Below are 16747 nucleotides of genomic sequence, written 5' to 3' on the forward strand. Positions count from 1 at the left end.
AGGATGCTTTGTTCCATTCTCCTCCCTCCCACGTGTTAATGAAAGGAAAGGCAGAAACTCCCAGGTATGTAACCTCTTGCTGAAAGGCTGATGAGTTCTCTGAATACAGTATATCAACCAGCGAGGGTAATTCAGTCCTCCCCTCAGCAAAAAAAACTAACAGGCGATATTAGTTATTGCCTCATTTCTAGAGTGTTTTCTTTTCATGATCCTGCTTGCTACACTAGGATGAGTTCTGAGTTAATTTGTCAGAAATTAATATTCTATTAATTGCATTCGTAAGTGACAGATTCAGGGAGCTCATTTCCTTTGCTTGTTTGGATTTCCTGAATGAACGCTGAATTTTGTTCTGTTGTCTTATTAATGTTTATGTTAAAAATCCAGTGCTAGTTGAACTGCAGCTTTTTTTTTCGAGATAGAAAAAACAGAGCACATCAGACATTCTGCACTAGAAGCAGTTTTTTAACTTCTCATCTTGAATGCTGACCTCAGTAACACAGGAAAAGAAAAAAAAAAAAACCAGATGCAGCCATCAGTCAGTGTTTCTGAAAGTTCCAGAGTGACAAAGAGGCCACAAGATGAGATATTTCTTCCTTACAAGAAAATCAATGTGCTGATTTGGTTTTAGTCATTATCGTTATAGATAAGTTGTATTTTACTATTTTCATCAAGTGCGCATCTCTAGAAGGACTGTTTTGAATTCCTTAATATTGCTACCTGCATAGCAGAGCTGTGACTCGTGTTTGTGGTGAATAAATCATACAAATATTATGGAGGTTGAGTGCACTTGCAAGGAGTGTGTCAGAGTTACCTTGCGGTGCTGTTACCATTGCCTTGTGACTAGGTGACTGTCACTCCTCCCTCTGTTTCAGTATTTTGGTATCAGAATGGAAAAGGTGGTCTCTGTGGCACAGTGGATGATGCATAACACAGCCATCTTTGTGATCTAAAAATGAACTGTGTAACATCTGATTTTTAAGTCTGCGAAATCTTTCCGCTCACTTGCATTGGGCAGACACGAAGGAGATAACGTGGATCTGATGTGGTGGAAGCATCTCTAGAATCCAAGCGCAGGGGGCTGGCTGATCAGTGCTGCGGCTACACCTGCAGCAGTCATTCAGCATGTAAACTAATTAAGGAATGAAACAAAGAGAATGAGCACTGAACGACCATTTTCATGCTCTGCTGCTGTCACATGAAGTCGGTAGTACACTGCCGGGGTACTACAATAACCAAGTCTAGCACATGAACATGAATCCTGCTTCAATATGGGAGTGCCCTGTGAGACCATTGTTTCGGATATTTGCCTTGTGACTTAAATATAAATGACATGAAAATGAGCTGTGACTCCTTCTGTAGGACGGACAGAGAGGATTGTGCTTTTAGAGCAAAATTCTCTGTTTGGTGAATTCACAGTGCAGCTGTGATTTCATCAACCTGCAGACAGTGGAGTAAGAAAAGGTTGTTATTGGCTGATGGGCGCCTGAGTCAGGACCTGGGAAGATGATGTTTGCAGACCCATTGTATGTAGTGCTCCTTATTTTTTTATTTTCAAGCCTTTCACGGATTATTTCATAATTTTTGAGTTCTAATGCAACTAATTATTCTTACTGCTCTGAAAATAGCAGCTCAGTTACACACCAGCAGCAAGGTGCCTTATAATACGTTGCTTTGCTGGCCTCATAATGCTCTGTCATGTCTTGCATGTCACTAATGCAAACTCCGCTCTGGCAAGAGTGCAGTTACTTGCATTGCCATACACTGGGAATGGTCTGTCGAGGAAAGCTGCCGTGGCACAGCGTGGAAGCATGAGGAATTGATGTGAAACCTTTGCTCTTCAGTGCAAGCAGGATGTGCAGTAAGGCACTCCGAGTACTCGTAATCCATTGCCTCTTCTCTCTTAATGTTGACCTCTATTTCTGTAGCTGTATCTGATTTCTGCCAGACTGTTCATGACCCCATGTGGCAGCACAGCTCCAAATTAATAAGGATCTGTGCTGACAGCTGCTTCAAAAGCTTCTGGCCTCTTTCAGTGAGTTTTTTCTTGTGAGCAGGGTGTTGGATGTGGACTCTCCAGCATTTCTTATGATGTTTGCTGCTTTCCTGTGGAATTGTGGTCTTTGGTGCTTGGAGAATTGTGTTTTTAGCTTTGTTTTGCAAATTAACCGCTGCGAGAATAATTTCTTGTTTACTGTTAAAGTGTGGATACCAAACAATTGAAAGAGAAATGCTTTCCAATGGGTTTCCCTGGAGAAGGCTGTATCTAGTTCTGCTGGTGAATCTGACTTGTGCGTGAACGTGGAAACCAGCACTGAAACCACGCTTCATGGTGTGCTGCATGCAGCCTTCTTGACTGTGTTTGTTCATTCATTATTTGCTCTGTATTTTTTTGGTAAGCGCTAGCTGGGTTTGTACTCTGTGCTTTCATTGTTACAGCAGTGTCTAAGTTGCACCACTGTGGTGCTTCCACAAATTGCTTTTGAGAATTTGCACACCATCTGTGTGCAGTAATGAAGCTTTTAGCAAACTCCAGATTGCCACGCTCATGATGGAGAGCGTGGCTGAAAGCCAGCCCAATGAATTGAGGTCACGTCCCCACTGGGGACTGAGAGAAAAGTCTAGGTCGAACGATCTTGTTCCTGGTAGGACTTCGGCAGTCGTGGTTATGGCCGTTAATCTTTGGGCTTTGGCCTTTGAACGGGAGGAGGAGAGAGAAGGGGACTCGCTGCAGGTGTCAGTGAGTACCTCGAGGAAAAATACATCATGTTTTTAACAGTCATAGGTGGATGGAGATGTTGCTGAATGGAAGACCTGTAAAGCTGGTCGCACAGGTTAAAAATAAATCATCATCAAAGCAAAATAGACAATGCCTACTTTTCAGACAAGATTTTTAGAGGATTGATCCATCTGCTGACCCTTTCAGATCAGTGGAGGTCTCGCAGTTATCTTGTAGATTAATGCTTCATAACACCAATGTTTTAAGAGCCTGATATTTGAAATATTGAGGAAAAAATAAGAACTTTGGGGTGTAGGTCTGTGTGGGAGGACATAAGGTGGAAGGATTAAACAAACAAAAAAAACCAACCCAAACATGAGCTGTTGTACCAGATAAATACACTGTATTAAGGAAAAATCAACATGAGAGGGACATCTTGTGGTACTAACTAAAAATAAATAAATAAAATGCAGTGGCAGAGGGCTGTCCTGGGATGTTTCCCTGGGGTTACATTTCTGATAGGAGTCATAGCCTGGTTAGAGTTGGCTCCTTCCAGTTTTTCCTAGATTAGGCCTCTTGCTATTCACGTTCTTGTTTTCCCCTTCTTTGTCTCCATGGACAGAGAATTACAGTATACAAGTTCTACCAAATACTCCCTCAGTCTTGGTGCAAATTATGCTAATTTTTAATGAAGAAATTGAAATGTCAGTACCATTATTTGAGTGAATGGGTTGCTTCATCAGTGGCATAAAATACAGCAGTGCTTTAGCTGTGGGTGACTAACATTTATTTTCCATGTGTCGCAATCAGGATTCCATGTGTTCCGTTAAGAGGAATCCGTGCAATTTTCTAGGAGTACAGAGGGCCACAATTGTGTATAATTAATTGAAATTAGACTTAACTTACATCTGTGAAGCATGGTACGGGAGAAGTATGACATAGGCTTGCCGTTGGTGCGCCTGAACTTGCAGATCCCTTCTTTGATGAGTTTTGATCATGCGGTGATAGAAGTTTAATTATCTTTTATAAGCAGTAGGTCTCCCAAGAGTTCTCATTGTAACTTTGAGTTCTTGAATACCTTTTAATAGTCTCAGATGAGGTTGTACTGTATCACTGTACAGAGTGGGAGAAATGCCTAAATGCAGAAGTATTTTCAGTGACCGGTACCCAGAATCCCAGGTCTCAGCTACCAAAAACACACATTTTCACATCTGTTAGAGATGACTCTGGGTTGGCTGCTCGTGCACTTGACCAGAGCGCTGATCTCTCGCTCCAGGTGTGGCAGGTAGGGTTATATCCCGCTCGGTCACCTTTTCTGATTCCAGTTACAGCCTCCCCAGGCTGCTGCAGGTCACCGTGCCGCTCGGCCTCTGGGCAGGGAGGCTTCAGAGAGTCCGTGTGAGATCATGGTCAGGGCTGGGCTGCGTGCGGTGAGGAGCTGTAGGTTGGCCTGGACACAGAACAGAGCTGTTACCCTGTGCTGAAGGAACATGGGGCTGTCAGCTGGAGGAAAACATTCTCTTACGTAGAAATACCTGTTGGCTGTGTAGGAGGCAAGCTTGGACCGCTAATAAAAATAAAACGTGGAGGACTTTTTGATTTAGAGGAACATCTTTTGTTTTGAAATTTGAGCAACCAGACGTTGTTCTGGGCAGTCTCAGGATTTCCAATACTACCTTATTTTTAAATATCTGAGATATATTTAAAGTTCAATGTGTGCTGTTTTCCTAAGGATGTTTATAATGTGCCTATTCATGCCTAAGGAGCCAGAAATACTATGTGAATCAATTGGTATGTAAATCATTCTCTGCTTTGGAAAGATAGGATATCGTTTCTCCGGCAGTAATTCAATCATAGCTTGTTTTTTGTATAACCACAATACACTTGCCTAAATTTAATTCAAAGTTTATGTTTCCTAGCTACAGTTCTTGTACTTAATTTTCCATGAGTAGAAATGCCATAAATTATAACATAAATGAAGGACAATAGTAAAGTGATATTTGGGGGGAAAGGGGTGGAAAAATGACATGTTTGTTTTCAGACTTCTGTAGGAGACTGAGTCAAAATCTGCCAAGTCATGGTGTTGTCCAGCCAAGGTTTTTGACCGGTAGAAACACATTGTAAAATGGCTCTCTACCTACAGGTCAGCTGAAATCCCAAGTGTTGCAGTGTGATGGCTTTGAGATCTGTTCCATTGGCTGTAACTCCTTTTCCATTGGGTATCCAACAGTGCAACAAAAGCTTAGCTTACGTTAACCAAAATGTTGGGTTTCGGTTGGATCCAGATTGTGGATTTGAGCTGGTACGGGTGACAGTTGCATGCTTTCATTTTGGACCAAGGGACTTGGGTTTCCGAAGAGCCTCACCCCGCTCCGCTGCCGGTCAGCTCAGCTCGGTGAGCAGCTCCTGGCCCTGGGCTCAGAATGAGCCTCCACCTCTCTCGGGCATGTGCTTTGCAGCACGTTGAGTGGGGAAGATGCTCTCAGGTGTTTTCCTCTCGTTGGGCAAATGAGATAGCAGCATCCCGTTACGACATCCACGCCTTGGATGCAGGGGAGAGGCATTTCTGGCCAAATACGCGTGGCAGGATTTGTTGGTGGTGTGACTCCTGTGCACCACTGCTCTCTGGAATGCCAGCAAGCTTTTTGTTTTGTAGAGCTGGTTTAGTTCGTGTTGGGTACTGTCAGTGACAGCGATGCCTTTGCATTTTGCGTGCACGTATGCAGGAGGTGACTTACCCTTCAGAGCAGCACCTGAATTACCAGTGAACTGCATCTCTCAGCTCGGATGCCCTTGGTTTCAGGTGTCTCCTAAGCAACACAAACTACGCCAGGAAAAAGACGTTGTTTCCCCCGCAGAATGGGCATTTCCCCATCAGGGCTCCCATAGAGAAGCCTGAAGTCCCGCCAGACATCCACTCTCGCCTCCCTGCTCGGACCGCGGCCGCCCGCCCTGCAGGGGCGGTGATGGAGCGGGGCAGGGCACGGCGCGCCCGCAGGACCGGGCGGCAGCCGCCGCGCTGCGGGGACCCGCTGCCTTGCCCTGGGCTCCGAGGTCGCGCAGGGTGAGGCGCCGCTCGCGGCCCGCAGCGGGTGCAGGGGGAGGCACCGGCGATCCCGCGGCTCCGCGGGGCTCGGCCCTTCCCGGGCCCGGGGCGGGGGCTGCGGGGGGGCCCGGCCGGGTCCCCGCCGGCGCCGCGCCCTCCCCCGCGCTCCTGCCCGCCTCCCTCCCCTTCCTCCCGCCGTCCCCTCCCCCGGCTCCGCAGCGCCGGGCAGAGCGGAGCCGCCGCGCTCGCCGGGGACGCGCGGGGCTTTTGTTCGCCGGCGGCAGGTGAGGGCCGGGCCGCGGCCGCGCGGAGCCCCGGGCCGGGCGGGGGGCGGCGGGGCCGGAGGGACGCGATCCCGGCGGGGCGGGCGAACAAAGCGGCGCGCAAGATGGAGCCAGGAGAGCGGGGCTGCGCCCCCCGCCCCTCCGCGCATCCCTCCGCACGGGCGGCCGCGGGAGGCGCGGACCGGGAGCCGCCGCTCGGTGGGCCCGGGGCGGGCGGCGGGGAGCAGCGGAGCAGGGCGTGGGGCTGGAGGCGGCGGGAGCGGGGCGGGGATGATGCTGTAAAACGCTTTCCCCTTCTCTTCTGTCAGCGTTCGGGAGGACTCTCATCCGCGCTCGACGGAGGCTCCTTCTCCCTCTTCCCCATCCCTCATCCCTCCTGAGGCAAGCAGCCCACCCAGAGGGCTCTAATAGCAGCCCCGTGTCTGCGTGAAGTTGCTGACATGACTGCCGCCGGGTCCCCGTGCGCCGGTAGCAGCGCGGAGCCGGGCTTAAAGGGGCATCGCGCTGCAGACAATGCACAGCAGCGGCAGCTGGAGCGGCCCTGGGGACCCGAGCTCCGGTTCTGACATTGCTGCACACAGAGCCCCAGCCGCAATGACAGCAGCTGCCTGGGGCGGCTGCAGGCAGCAGGCAGGAGCATGAAGTAGAGATCACTGCAGTGCTCAAGATGAACTCCTCTTTGGTTGGCAACCAGAGTGGCCGGCCATTCTGTCTCCTGGCCATCAGCTATTTGGAGACCATCAATTTTTGCCTCCTGGAAGTGGTTATTATTGTGTTCCTCATGGTGCTGATTATTTCGGGCAACATTATTGTGATATTTGTCTTTCACTGTGCACCTCTGCTGAACCACCACACCACCAGTTACTTCATCCAGACTATGGCGTATGCTGACCTCCTGGTGGGCGTGAGCTGTCTGGTGCCTTCTTTGTCTCTGCTGCACTATCCGGTTGTTTTAAGTGAGTCTTTGGTTTGCCAAATCTTTGGTTACGTGGTATCGGTGCTGAAGAGCGTCTCCATGGCCTCTTTGGCATGCATCAGTATTGACAGGTACATTGCCATCACCAAGCCGCTGACCTACAACACGCTGGTCACCCCGTGGAGACTGCGGATCTGCATCCTGGTAATTTGGCTGTACTCCTGCCTGGTCTTCTTACCCTCCTTTCACTGGGGAAAGCCTGGATACCACGGGGACGTGTTTCAGTGGTGTGCCAATTCCTGGAACACCGATCCCTATTTCACTCTCTTCATCGTGGTGATGCTGTACGCCCCGGCAGCTTTCATTGTCTGCTTCACGTACTTCAACATCTTCCGCATCTGCCAGCAGCACACCAAGGAGATCAACGAGAGGCGGGTGCGCTTCAGCTCTCAGGACGGGGAGGCAGGGGAGGCGCAGCCCTGCCCGGACAAGCGCTACGCCATGGTTCTTTTCCGTATCACCAGTGTCTTCTACATCCTCTGGTTGCCCTACATAATCTATTTTCTGCTGGAGAGCTCCAATGTCTATAGTAACCGCGTTGCATCCTTCTTGACCACTTGGCTTGCCATTAGCAACAGTTTTTGCAACTGTGTCATCTACAGCCTCTCCAACAGTGTCTTTCAGAAGGGGCTGAAGCGTCTCTCGGGGGCGATTTGTGCCTCTTGTGCTAGACAGAGGGTAGCCAAGGACTCCTCTACCTCTAGGAGCAAAAGATCTTCCAATGGATGTCATGTCTAAGACACCTATCAGCTTGACTGGGAAGTGCAGGGACAACTCTGTAATTTGCAAAAAGTTAAATACGATTTTATGATGTCCAGATTTGCAAAAAGGTTTCTGAGAAATGCTGCTGACATAGAGGAATCAGGAGCACATATCGTTGTGGTTTCACTTTAAAAAATTTATTGCTGTGGAGGCGGCTGTGGAGTTTCACCTCCATATTCGTTTTTAAGAATAAAGCTGTATCTTGACACTTACCTCTCCAGCTGGTGTGACTGAATGGAGTGGGTGTCTGAGAGCTTCAGCAAAATGTAGTCTTTCTTACAGTTCTGCTAGGTTCTTTTGAGATTCGTGCTTCACATGTAAATGATAGATCTGAAGTGGAAATGTCACGGTATATGGTATATTACAGGGATTTTTTAGTATATGCCAAAGTATATTGACAAAGTTTTCCAGCACCCAAACAATTTGTTTTTCAGTGCTACCTAGACAGGACTTCCAGAACAGTGGTGAACAATGCGAGTGTTTTTGCGTGAACGTTGTCTCATGGAGCCACGAGTGCAGCGCCCTGATCTGAACCGTCCCCGGTTCCGCGTCCCGTTCCTCTGGTTGGCTGCATGTGTGCAATCAGAGTACAGCGTCTGCATTTTCCTAGTTGTTGTCAAGTAAGAAAAACTTGAATCAGACCACATCTAGCAGTTAAATAAAATGTGTTTTGATAAGCTAAGAGAAAAATACTTGTCATTTTATGATACCAGAATTGTGGCAGCCGCTTGAGAATGGTGCCAACATGTGAAAATTACTCTCCAAACAGTGGAGAAATGCCACATTTTTGTGTGGAAATTTTCTCAAGAACAACTTTAAAAATAACATGTTCTCCCCCCCCCCTCCCCTTTTCTTTAATCTAAATTCTTTTGATATTTTACATACTAGAACTTAGGAGGAAAGGAAAGAAAACAATTGTCTTCTAAACAGCTAAGGGAACTATGCTGTAAATTTAACTGTAGTATTTGAGTTATTCATAAGTGTGCAGAGCTAAATCAGAGACATTTTTCTTTAGGATTCCAGGGATTAAAGATGGTTCGAATATAGCAGGAGCTAAATCCTGTTGGCAAACACATATTTAACTGGTCAAACAATGTACAGTATCTGAGAAACAGTGTCTCACTGACCACAGCTCTTCTCAGGCTTGCTGAAACGAAGTGTTTTTGAGTATTGTAACGCTGTTAGGAATTCAGTACAGCCCTCAAATTGATTGGTTTTTCAAAAGAATGTCTTTTTACTGATGTTGTATTGGAATATGAAAGCATTTGTGAACCACGTCCTATAACAATGCGTTATATCTGCATTGTCCTTTGCAGCCCTAGCCTGGCGCTGCCTGCGGTCCCTCGCTGCGTTGCGCTCCTGCTCCGTGCGTTCGATGCTGTGACTGTGGGGAATTCTTTGAGCTATTGTATTAAAGTCACGTTGGTTTACACTTGTCGTACTGGGAAAGGAAAAGAAGTAGCGAAAGTTAGTTTCAGAAGAGCGTTTTAGAACTGATGTATTTCCCTTAGCCAAAGGAAAGACTGTATATTTGTTTTCAGGTCTGCTATTGTCATTGACCAAGATGATCTCTTTTTTTTTTTTTAGTGGTCCTGCAAGCACACACGTTCCCTCCTTTGTGATCTGCTGGGAGCTCCAGTCCCTGGTCTCCCGTGGTTTGCCCTGGGACAAAGCCATGTCATGGTCTGCATTCAGTGTTCCATCCATAGTCCAAGCCTGTCCAGATGAGCGTCCTCCTTCGTTCATCTAAATCCCAGTGCCCTCACAACATGGCTTGTTGTCTCTCATACTAAGGCATTGTCTAGGTTAAGGGCTTATGCCATCATCTTTGCACAGACACCGTAGAGGTGATTCGTTCCGCTAAGCTCTGGCAGTGTGAAGTTTGGTTGAGACACCTGACGGTGCCGGGCAGCCTTGGTGGGTGGAGCGGAGCATAGCAGTGCGGTGAGTCATTTATAAATGGTGCTGTAAGCTCACAGCTGGCTAATTGTTCTCTAGTGTTTCGTAGGTATCATGGCATGGGTGGGCTTTAGGGAGCAGTTTGAGGGCTTTAGTCACTAATATCGAAGCATTTCTGTGTGGTATTTTTGGAACAGCCTCTCAGGTAGACTCCCGGTAGCTTTTCTCTGACTCTTCACCTTAGCTAACATTTCATCTTCGAAGTGATGCAATCTAGCATTCAAATAGCATTTGATTAAATTTAATGGAAGAAAAAAAATCTGCTAGGGCCTAAAACCCTAAATATGGCCATTTCTGGTTTAAGTGGAAGCGGGAGGATAAACGGGTTTTTTTCCTCCACATCTTGTGGCATGAACAAAAGGTTTAATTAGGAGTATTCGGTGCTAGGTTTTGAGAATATGGAACTTTAGCATAAATTGCCAGGGCTTAGTGATGGCATGGAGGTTTAACTTGAGTTGAAGCAGTTGCTGCTTGAGGTGTGAGCCTGGAGTTGTACTTAGTGTAGCGATTGGTACAGATTTAGATGGATATTTGCAGCCGTTGTTGCTTGCAACGGAATAATATTCACTTACATATTATAATATTCCTAACAGCTAGGCTTTCATTCACTCACGCTCATCTCAAAGTCTTCATCAGCTCAGGTGATTTCCGTGAGAGGCGAAAGTCAGAATCTGGAAGTCTCTCCTGGGATAAGAAGAGCTGAATTGCAGCCAGCTGAAGCGTTCTGGTTTCATCCGGCATTTTCAGGCATTTCTTAATATCGCATCGGTTGCCTGGTTCATTAGTTGTCAGATATTTCCCATTCTGCCTGTGCTAATTTATCTGCTTTTTAGATTTTAAGTCACATTTTCCCTGTCAGCTTCAGGTTGGACAAGGTTTATAGGTGATGAGGTGCTTTAAATATTCGTATCATTTGACTCCTCTGTCTTCAGCGAAACCGCATGGAGGCGATTCTTGGTCCCCGTGCCAACTGCGCAAGAAATACTTTTGGAAAGTATGACCTTGTTTGCTCAGCAGTCCATTCAACATCCTTCCTCGTGGAGTTAACATGAGGCACAGTAGTCCTTTTCATCACAATATGTGCTATGAATTGTTAGGCGGCAGGCTTTCCACTTGGATCGCTTTCATCATGGTCCATATGAAACTAATCCTTTCTTGGCTGTATCTGTGTCAGAGCGTGCCTGGTAATTTAGAAATTGGTATCAAGAGCATTGTGTATATGAACGCCACAATGGAGACAATACAGAAACCAAATTATATCTTCATAAAAATTGTGTGTTGTGGTATAGTTAAATGAACTAATTTTGAAATTCCATCTTAGACAATACATTTATTTTTTATTAGAGTTAACTGCCTCACTTTCAAATTAAGCTGCTGCAAGGTCCATTTTACAGGGTGGAATTCAGTAGATTTCTTGTAGTACCACAGGATAAGGTTTCTATACGCACAACTTCTCAGAATTATTTGCTTCATTGAGTGCTTATCATTAAAAAAACTAAGAGTGGAAGTTTGGGCTTTGGTGGCATTGCTGTTTTCCAGGTAGGCTGGGAGAAAATCTGTGAATTATCACTTTAATAATTTTTAATCGAGTGACAGTATTTCTAATACAACAGGTATCTCGTGTGTGAAGCAAAAGTTTTGTTGTCATCTGCTGTTAGTTTTTTATTAAATATTACTGGTTTCTGAAGTCTTTATTTACTGTCAGAGGGATGGTACTTGTATTTTAAGCTTCTTACTCAAAAATTTGTTTCTCTTAGCTGGAATTCCGACGTGGCACTGTGTCAGAGTGCCAAAGGACAGTCATGAATATTTGTCGTAAATCTTCTACAGGAAGAAATTGGGACAAAGAATGGAGGCACAGGGGATTCAGGAGCAGCACAAGGCTGTGGGAAGGGTCTTTCTCCAAACAGAAACTTAAATGAGAATTCCCAAATCTTAGCCCTGTGCTACATCTCTGAGGTATCGCTCCTTTCCCCTTTGCATAAAAAGGTTTTAAGTGTAAGAAGTCGTAAATTTCAGTAGTTTATCTGTTCTGAAAAAAGGCACTTCCAAAGGGTATATGTCCTGTGAAATTGGAAATATTCAGTATGAAAAATTGATAAGCAGCTTTTTCATATTTGTTTTGTTGTTAACAGCTGTATCAAACCTTTATGAGCCAAGAAGCCAAACTTTTCTGTCTGCTCTTATTCCACATCTGGATTTGAAGTTGGTTTAACTTGTACCTTTAACTCAGGTTGGTGCTTTAGAAAGTATTTTTCTTAGGAACTAATATCTAAGCGTTGGAGCCAACCTCTAGACGTGACAAACAAAGGGCCCGTTTTATTTTTTTCCAATGACTTTATTCATCTGCTGTAGTTATAATTCTGTATGAGAAGGTGGACGTTTTGAAGGTTTTATTTAATCGTTGTTTAAACGCATCTTTAGCGCTGCGTACTTGAAGCATCTGCTAAAACATCTGCCTGACCTGGTCCTTACGTTGTTCTTAAGGTTAAAAACCCTGCTCTTCCCATCTCCCGCTTTGCAGAATGCAGTGGCACATCCTTTCAGTGATTCCATTCAGAATAAACTTGAACTATACCTCACCACCGATTCTATCTGAAGCTGAAAAAGCACATTTGTACCTGATGCAAGAGGTGTAAAGCCTCCACGGTTTTTGTCTGACAGTGGGAGAAGGAATGGGCACCTTGCAAGCCTTGGGACTGTGCTGCTGAGGCTCCCAGGAAGGCAGAAGCTGGAGGAGGCCCAGGCCGGGCCCCTTGGTTCTCCCCAGGAACGCAGTGCTTCCTCCCTGTTCTGTAGCCTGGATGTGTCTGTTCCCTGCTCGTCTCTTTCCAGTCCCTCCTTTGGGATGATGAGAGAGCTCCCTATCACGGAAACAATCCATTTTACCCTAGGAGTCTTCTGACTTGAGGCTGGCATCTTAAAGCTTCAAGGTTGTCATTTCCCTTACTGCCTATGCATTGCAGTCACCACTTTGAACGAGGTCTTCTGCAGAGAAGCAGAGGCAAGCTGAAGTTGTATACGTCAAAAGCTTTTGGAAGAGGAAAGCTTTTGAAAATTAAAATGTAGTATGTGTAAAATCAGGTCATTATATTTAGAGAAAGAAACCGAAAGTTGCTGCCAGTGGAAACAAACAAAAGAAACCTGTGGGACAGCGCCGTGTGTGCACTTCTGGTATGATGTAAGCTGCAGTTGTGTCAACACAATGGAGTATTTAGTTTGGGTCACATTGTTTACAACACATTGTTGTAAAGATGGAGTTAACCTTTTTTGCTGTGCTGCAGCGCTCGGGTTCTGCCCGGACTGGGAGCAGGGATTCTCCTGCTCTGTTGCTGCTCGGCTGCAGTGGCACAGCGTGGGTGAGCCGGCGCGGCCGAGCCTTGCTTGGTACAGCTGGCGTAGCTGGCTTTCTGCCTCCCTGCTGTGACACGAGGTTCTCCAGGTCTGAAATACAGTTAGGCAGAGAGCTATGCTCGTGGTTCTCTGCTCCTTGCTGACTTCTGCTGCTCTGCAGCTCTTGCTCCCATCGCCGTGTCGAACAAGGCACCGTCTGTCTGCTCTGGGTGTGTGTAGTGGTTGGTGCAAGGAAGTGTTTGCGGCTTTCACCTGTAAAATGTTTGCATCTCTTGAGCTTTGGCACTTAGTGAAAATGTTAACGTAAGCTTTATGCACTTGCATCCTCATTCAAGTTGTTTCTTTGCAACCTGCATGCACTTGGACGGTCTGTCCAGTCAGAGCTGATTCTCCACCTCGTGGATTTGCAGTTACTGAAACTCAGAGACAGGAGTGATCCCCATCCACGCGTTGGCCTGGAAGCGCCGGGGTGGCGAGGCAGCTCCGAGCGGATCCCAGCAGCGCAGCCCAGCTGGCAATGGGCTCTGCGTGCTGGTACAATGAGGATGGTAGTTCTGGAATTAAAGCCTTGGCTTCTCGGGTGTTGCTGGAGGCCCTTCGGTTCAAAAGTCACATAGTTGAAGCAGCCCCTCCTAAAGATGAACTCCACAAGTCTTGCTGTGCATATGTGTCATCCTTCGCTGCTAGGGAACTCGCACGAGAGGAGCAATCAAATGCTTGATCAAAAAAAGTCATTCCTTTATTGTAAATTGGAAAAAAGTTCTTTGGGGATTTCAACTGTAAGTGAATCCTTGAAAATCAGTAATTAGATGAGTAAAGGGTGACGTTCTAATATGCTGGCAGGAGCACCGAGGGATTTGTCAGGGGAAGTACAGCCAGACTTCGCACTGAAGTGGCGTAGGTATATTTATAGTGCTAGTGATAGTTGTGTGTGCGTGAAAACTTTGGACTATTTTAATATAGCGTAAGGCTTTGAGCTTTAGCTGACTGAAGATGCTCGTTTTATGAAGTTACATTAGTACAACACTGTGAAATATTTTTAAATATTAGCGTTACTGAGGATTAAGAGTGTTTCATAAAAACGTTTTTTAAAACATTTTCTGTAGATGCTGTCAAAGGAATCGATGTTTAGCGTACAAAGAATAAATCCCCGAGGGCGGTAAGGTGCTTGGTGTGTTCCTGATCACCTCTGTTTTTGGGGGATTCGGTATTTCTTGGGGGCAAATTGTCGTCATTAAAACCTACTCGAAATAAAGGCGCGGTTAATCCTTCGGTCGCAGGAAGCAGGGCTCCCTCCAGCCATGCTTTGGAGCTGCCTGAAGGGATTTGGCATCACGCGTGTTGTCTTCACAGAGTGATGTCTTTGGAGATGCTGTACAGCACAGTGTTTTGCAAGTTGCTATGCTGATAGATTTCTCTCCAGATGTAACCTTTGAAATCAAGTTTCTATTGTAATTCTAGCATGTAGACACTAGATTCAATTTTGTATTCCTTTAATGAATGCAACAGGATGGAAATGAGTTTGCAATTGCTAATGATGAGCTTTCTTACTGTTCTTAATACTCGTGGGTATGTCTTTTCTTCAGGGAGTTCAGAATTGTATTAGTACCTTTTTAAATTGTTTTTCTTTTTCCACGTGCTGTTTACAGTTAAACTGCAAGCATGGGAGGCTATGCATGCGTGTGCTTTTAGGTTGCTTTGCTGAACAAAATACAGTGGAGCGATATTCCTTTCAAGGATGCTCTCTTGTCCGCTCCTTCCACCTGTGTCTGCTCCTTCACAGTCACGGGGACAGCAGAAGCCGCTGCTCAGATGATTTTGGCGATGGTTTGTCGTCGGTCTGAGGGTTGCTGTGAGGAATCGGGTGGGGAGGCAGTCCAGCTCTGCAGGCGAGCAGTGCCACGGCTGGTGCTTCTTTCCTGAGTGTCAGTGAAAAGGCCGAGAGTGTACAAAGTCACACATAGGAATGCGTGTGTGTGTTTGTAGAAACTTTGTGCCCCTTTCAATGCTGGAAATTGTTTTGTATTATAAGGTGTGCAAGGGGTGTGAGTGTGAAACCCCTGCTATGAAGGACTGCAGGAAACAAATCCACGGAAGCAGAGTGGAAAAGCAGACAGGTGACTTGGAGCCAGTCCGACCCTTCAGGCCCCGTCACGCCGTGTTGAGCTGTGATGCGGTGCTGAGTGTTAAGGAATCGGAAAAGGCCCCTCCGCGTTCCTCAGCTCTGCCTGGATTTGTTCTGTTGGTGCCCGGGGAAGGGGAGGAGGTGAAGGTGGGCGCTGGGATGCTCAGGACAGCTGAGGAACGGTTATCGTTGTGGCTCCATAAATACGTATTTTGTGCCAACTCAGAATTGTTGTTAAAATATGGGGGAGAGGGATACTTCTCCCCGCTGTTCTCAGACATTTCTGTCGCTGATTTTTTGGCTAAGGGCGATAATAGGAAAAAGTATAGTTGAGCCAAAACCTACAAGTGTTACTGATTTAAAATAACTCACATATTTTTAAATATTAAGTGAACTACGTTAAACTGAACTATGTAAATACCTGATGCTAAATCTTTGCATAATTGTTTCCAAGAGGTATTTTTGCTATGAGGTATTAAAACTCAAAGAAATGTATTATTCCCTTTGAGATGATCTGTACTCTGGCTGTCATACATCTCTTGGCTTGTTTCCTCTTTGCTGTAGATGTACATACATACGGATATATGTATGTATTTTTAAAACAGACGGTTTAATGTGGTAGAGTTGTACAGTCACACAGTTTAGGGCTTTGTAAAATATGTAATTTTAAGAATGTCAGTGTGGTTCTTAGCGAATTTTATAAACACTTTTCTGAGTCTGTCAGCACTTCCCATCCTAAGAGAAACTGCACATATTTCAGTGATTGTTCCACTGGTTACATCTTTGTCTGCCGTTTGTTTTGAACTGATGTAATCTTGATACTACTAAATTTTCAAGGGCTGTTGACGTGTTTCACGTAGCCTAGGATTGCCTGTTCGCCAAATGTATGGATCATGCATCAACAGTACTCGGTAGCCTTACTGTTTTGCCTAAAGCCTAGCTAATTTATTTGATATTCTCTCTTTAAAGAGAGGTCTTTGGAAGGGGCAGCGTATTTGAGGATGCTCCTTCTCTTTAAAGGGAAACTCAGAATTGAATAGCAGTACTTGTTGATCAGTGATGTTATTGTAGCCAAAGGATGCATGGGTGGTTTACTAGGAAGTTTTTGCTTCAAGTTTCTTGAAATGTCGTGTTCTACAGAGCTGTGTGAAGAGTGTAGTTTTTTATTCTGAAATGCACTTGTACACTTTATTTGAAAGGTCTGAATGGATCATAAATACGTTTAAGAAATAAATGATACGTCACACGTTTTCACGTCTTGTCTCAGATGACTTTTATGTGACCGGGCGGTGGTGAAGGTGTGTTCATGTTGGAGCGGGTGGGTTTTTCCTCGTATCTTTATTGTTCTCAGTAGTCTGGTTTTAACGCAATCGCCGAGAGCAGGACAGCCTTCCATCATGCGTTGTGTGTTTGTGCTTTACCCAGACGTGATGTGGGGAGCTGAAGGCAAACTCCTCTCTATAATTTTCCTGTGGGAAACTTGAGCCCTAAAAGGAAATGAACACAGCTAAAGGGCTGGATATCA

General features: G+C 45.8%; 2 protein-coding genes across 3 annotated transcripts in view; both read left to right on the top strand.

The window, feature by feature from the left end:
* Positions 1 to 16747, top strand: part of RABGAP1 (RAB GTPase activating protein 1) — a 60784-nt gene that overhangs the window by 23325 nt on the left and 20712 nt on the right. The window lies entirely within an intron of this gene.
* Positions 5964 to 8209, top strand: GPR21 (G protein-coupled receptor 21). Its single transcript, XM_021413794.1, has 2 exons — positions 5964 to 6046; positions 6355 to 8209. The coding sequence occupies exon 2, from the start codon at positions 6714 to 6716 to the stop codon at positions 7758 to 7760; it is 1047 nt and encodes a 348-aa protein (XP_021269469.1). The 5' UTR covers positions 5964 to 6046; positions 6355 to 6713; the 3' UTR covers positions 7761 to 8209.

This window comes from Numida meleagris, chromosome 16 (genome assembly GCF_002078875.1).
Source record: "Numida meleagris isolate 19003 breed g44 Domestic line chromosome 16, NumMel1.0, whole genome shotgun sequence".
Lineage (NCBI taxonomy): Eukaryota > Metazoa > Chordata > Aves > Galliformes > Numididae > Numida > Numida meleagris.

Excerpts from the sequence above, each read along its gene's own strand:
- GPR21 (XM_021413794.1), top strand. The coding sequence starts at position 6,714 with ATGAACTCCTCTTTGGTTGGCAACCAGAGTGGCCGGCCATTCTGTCTC.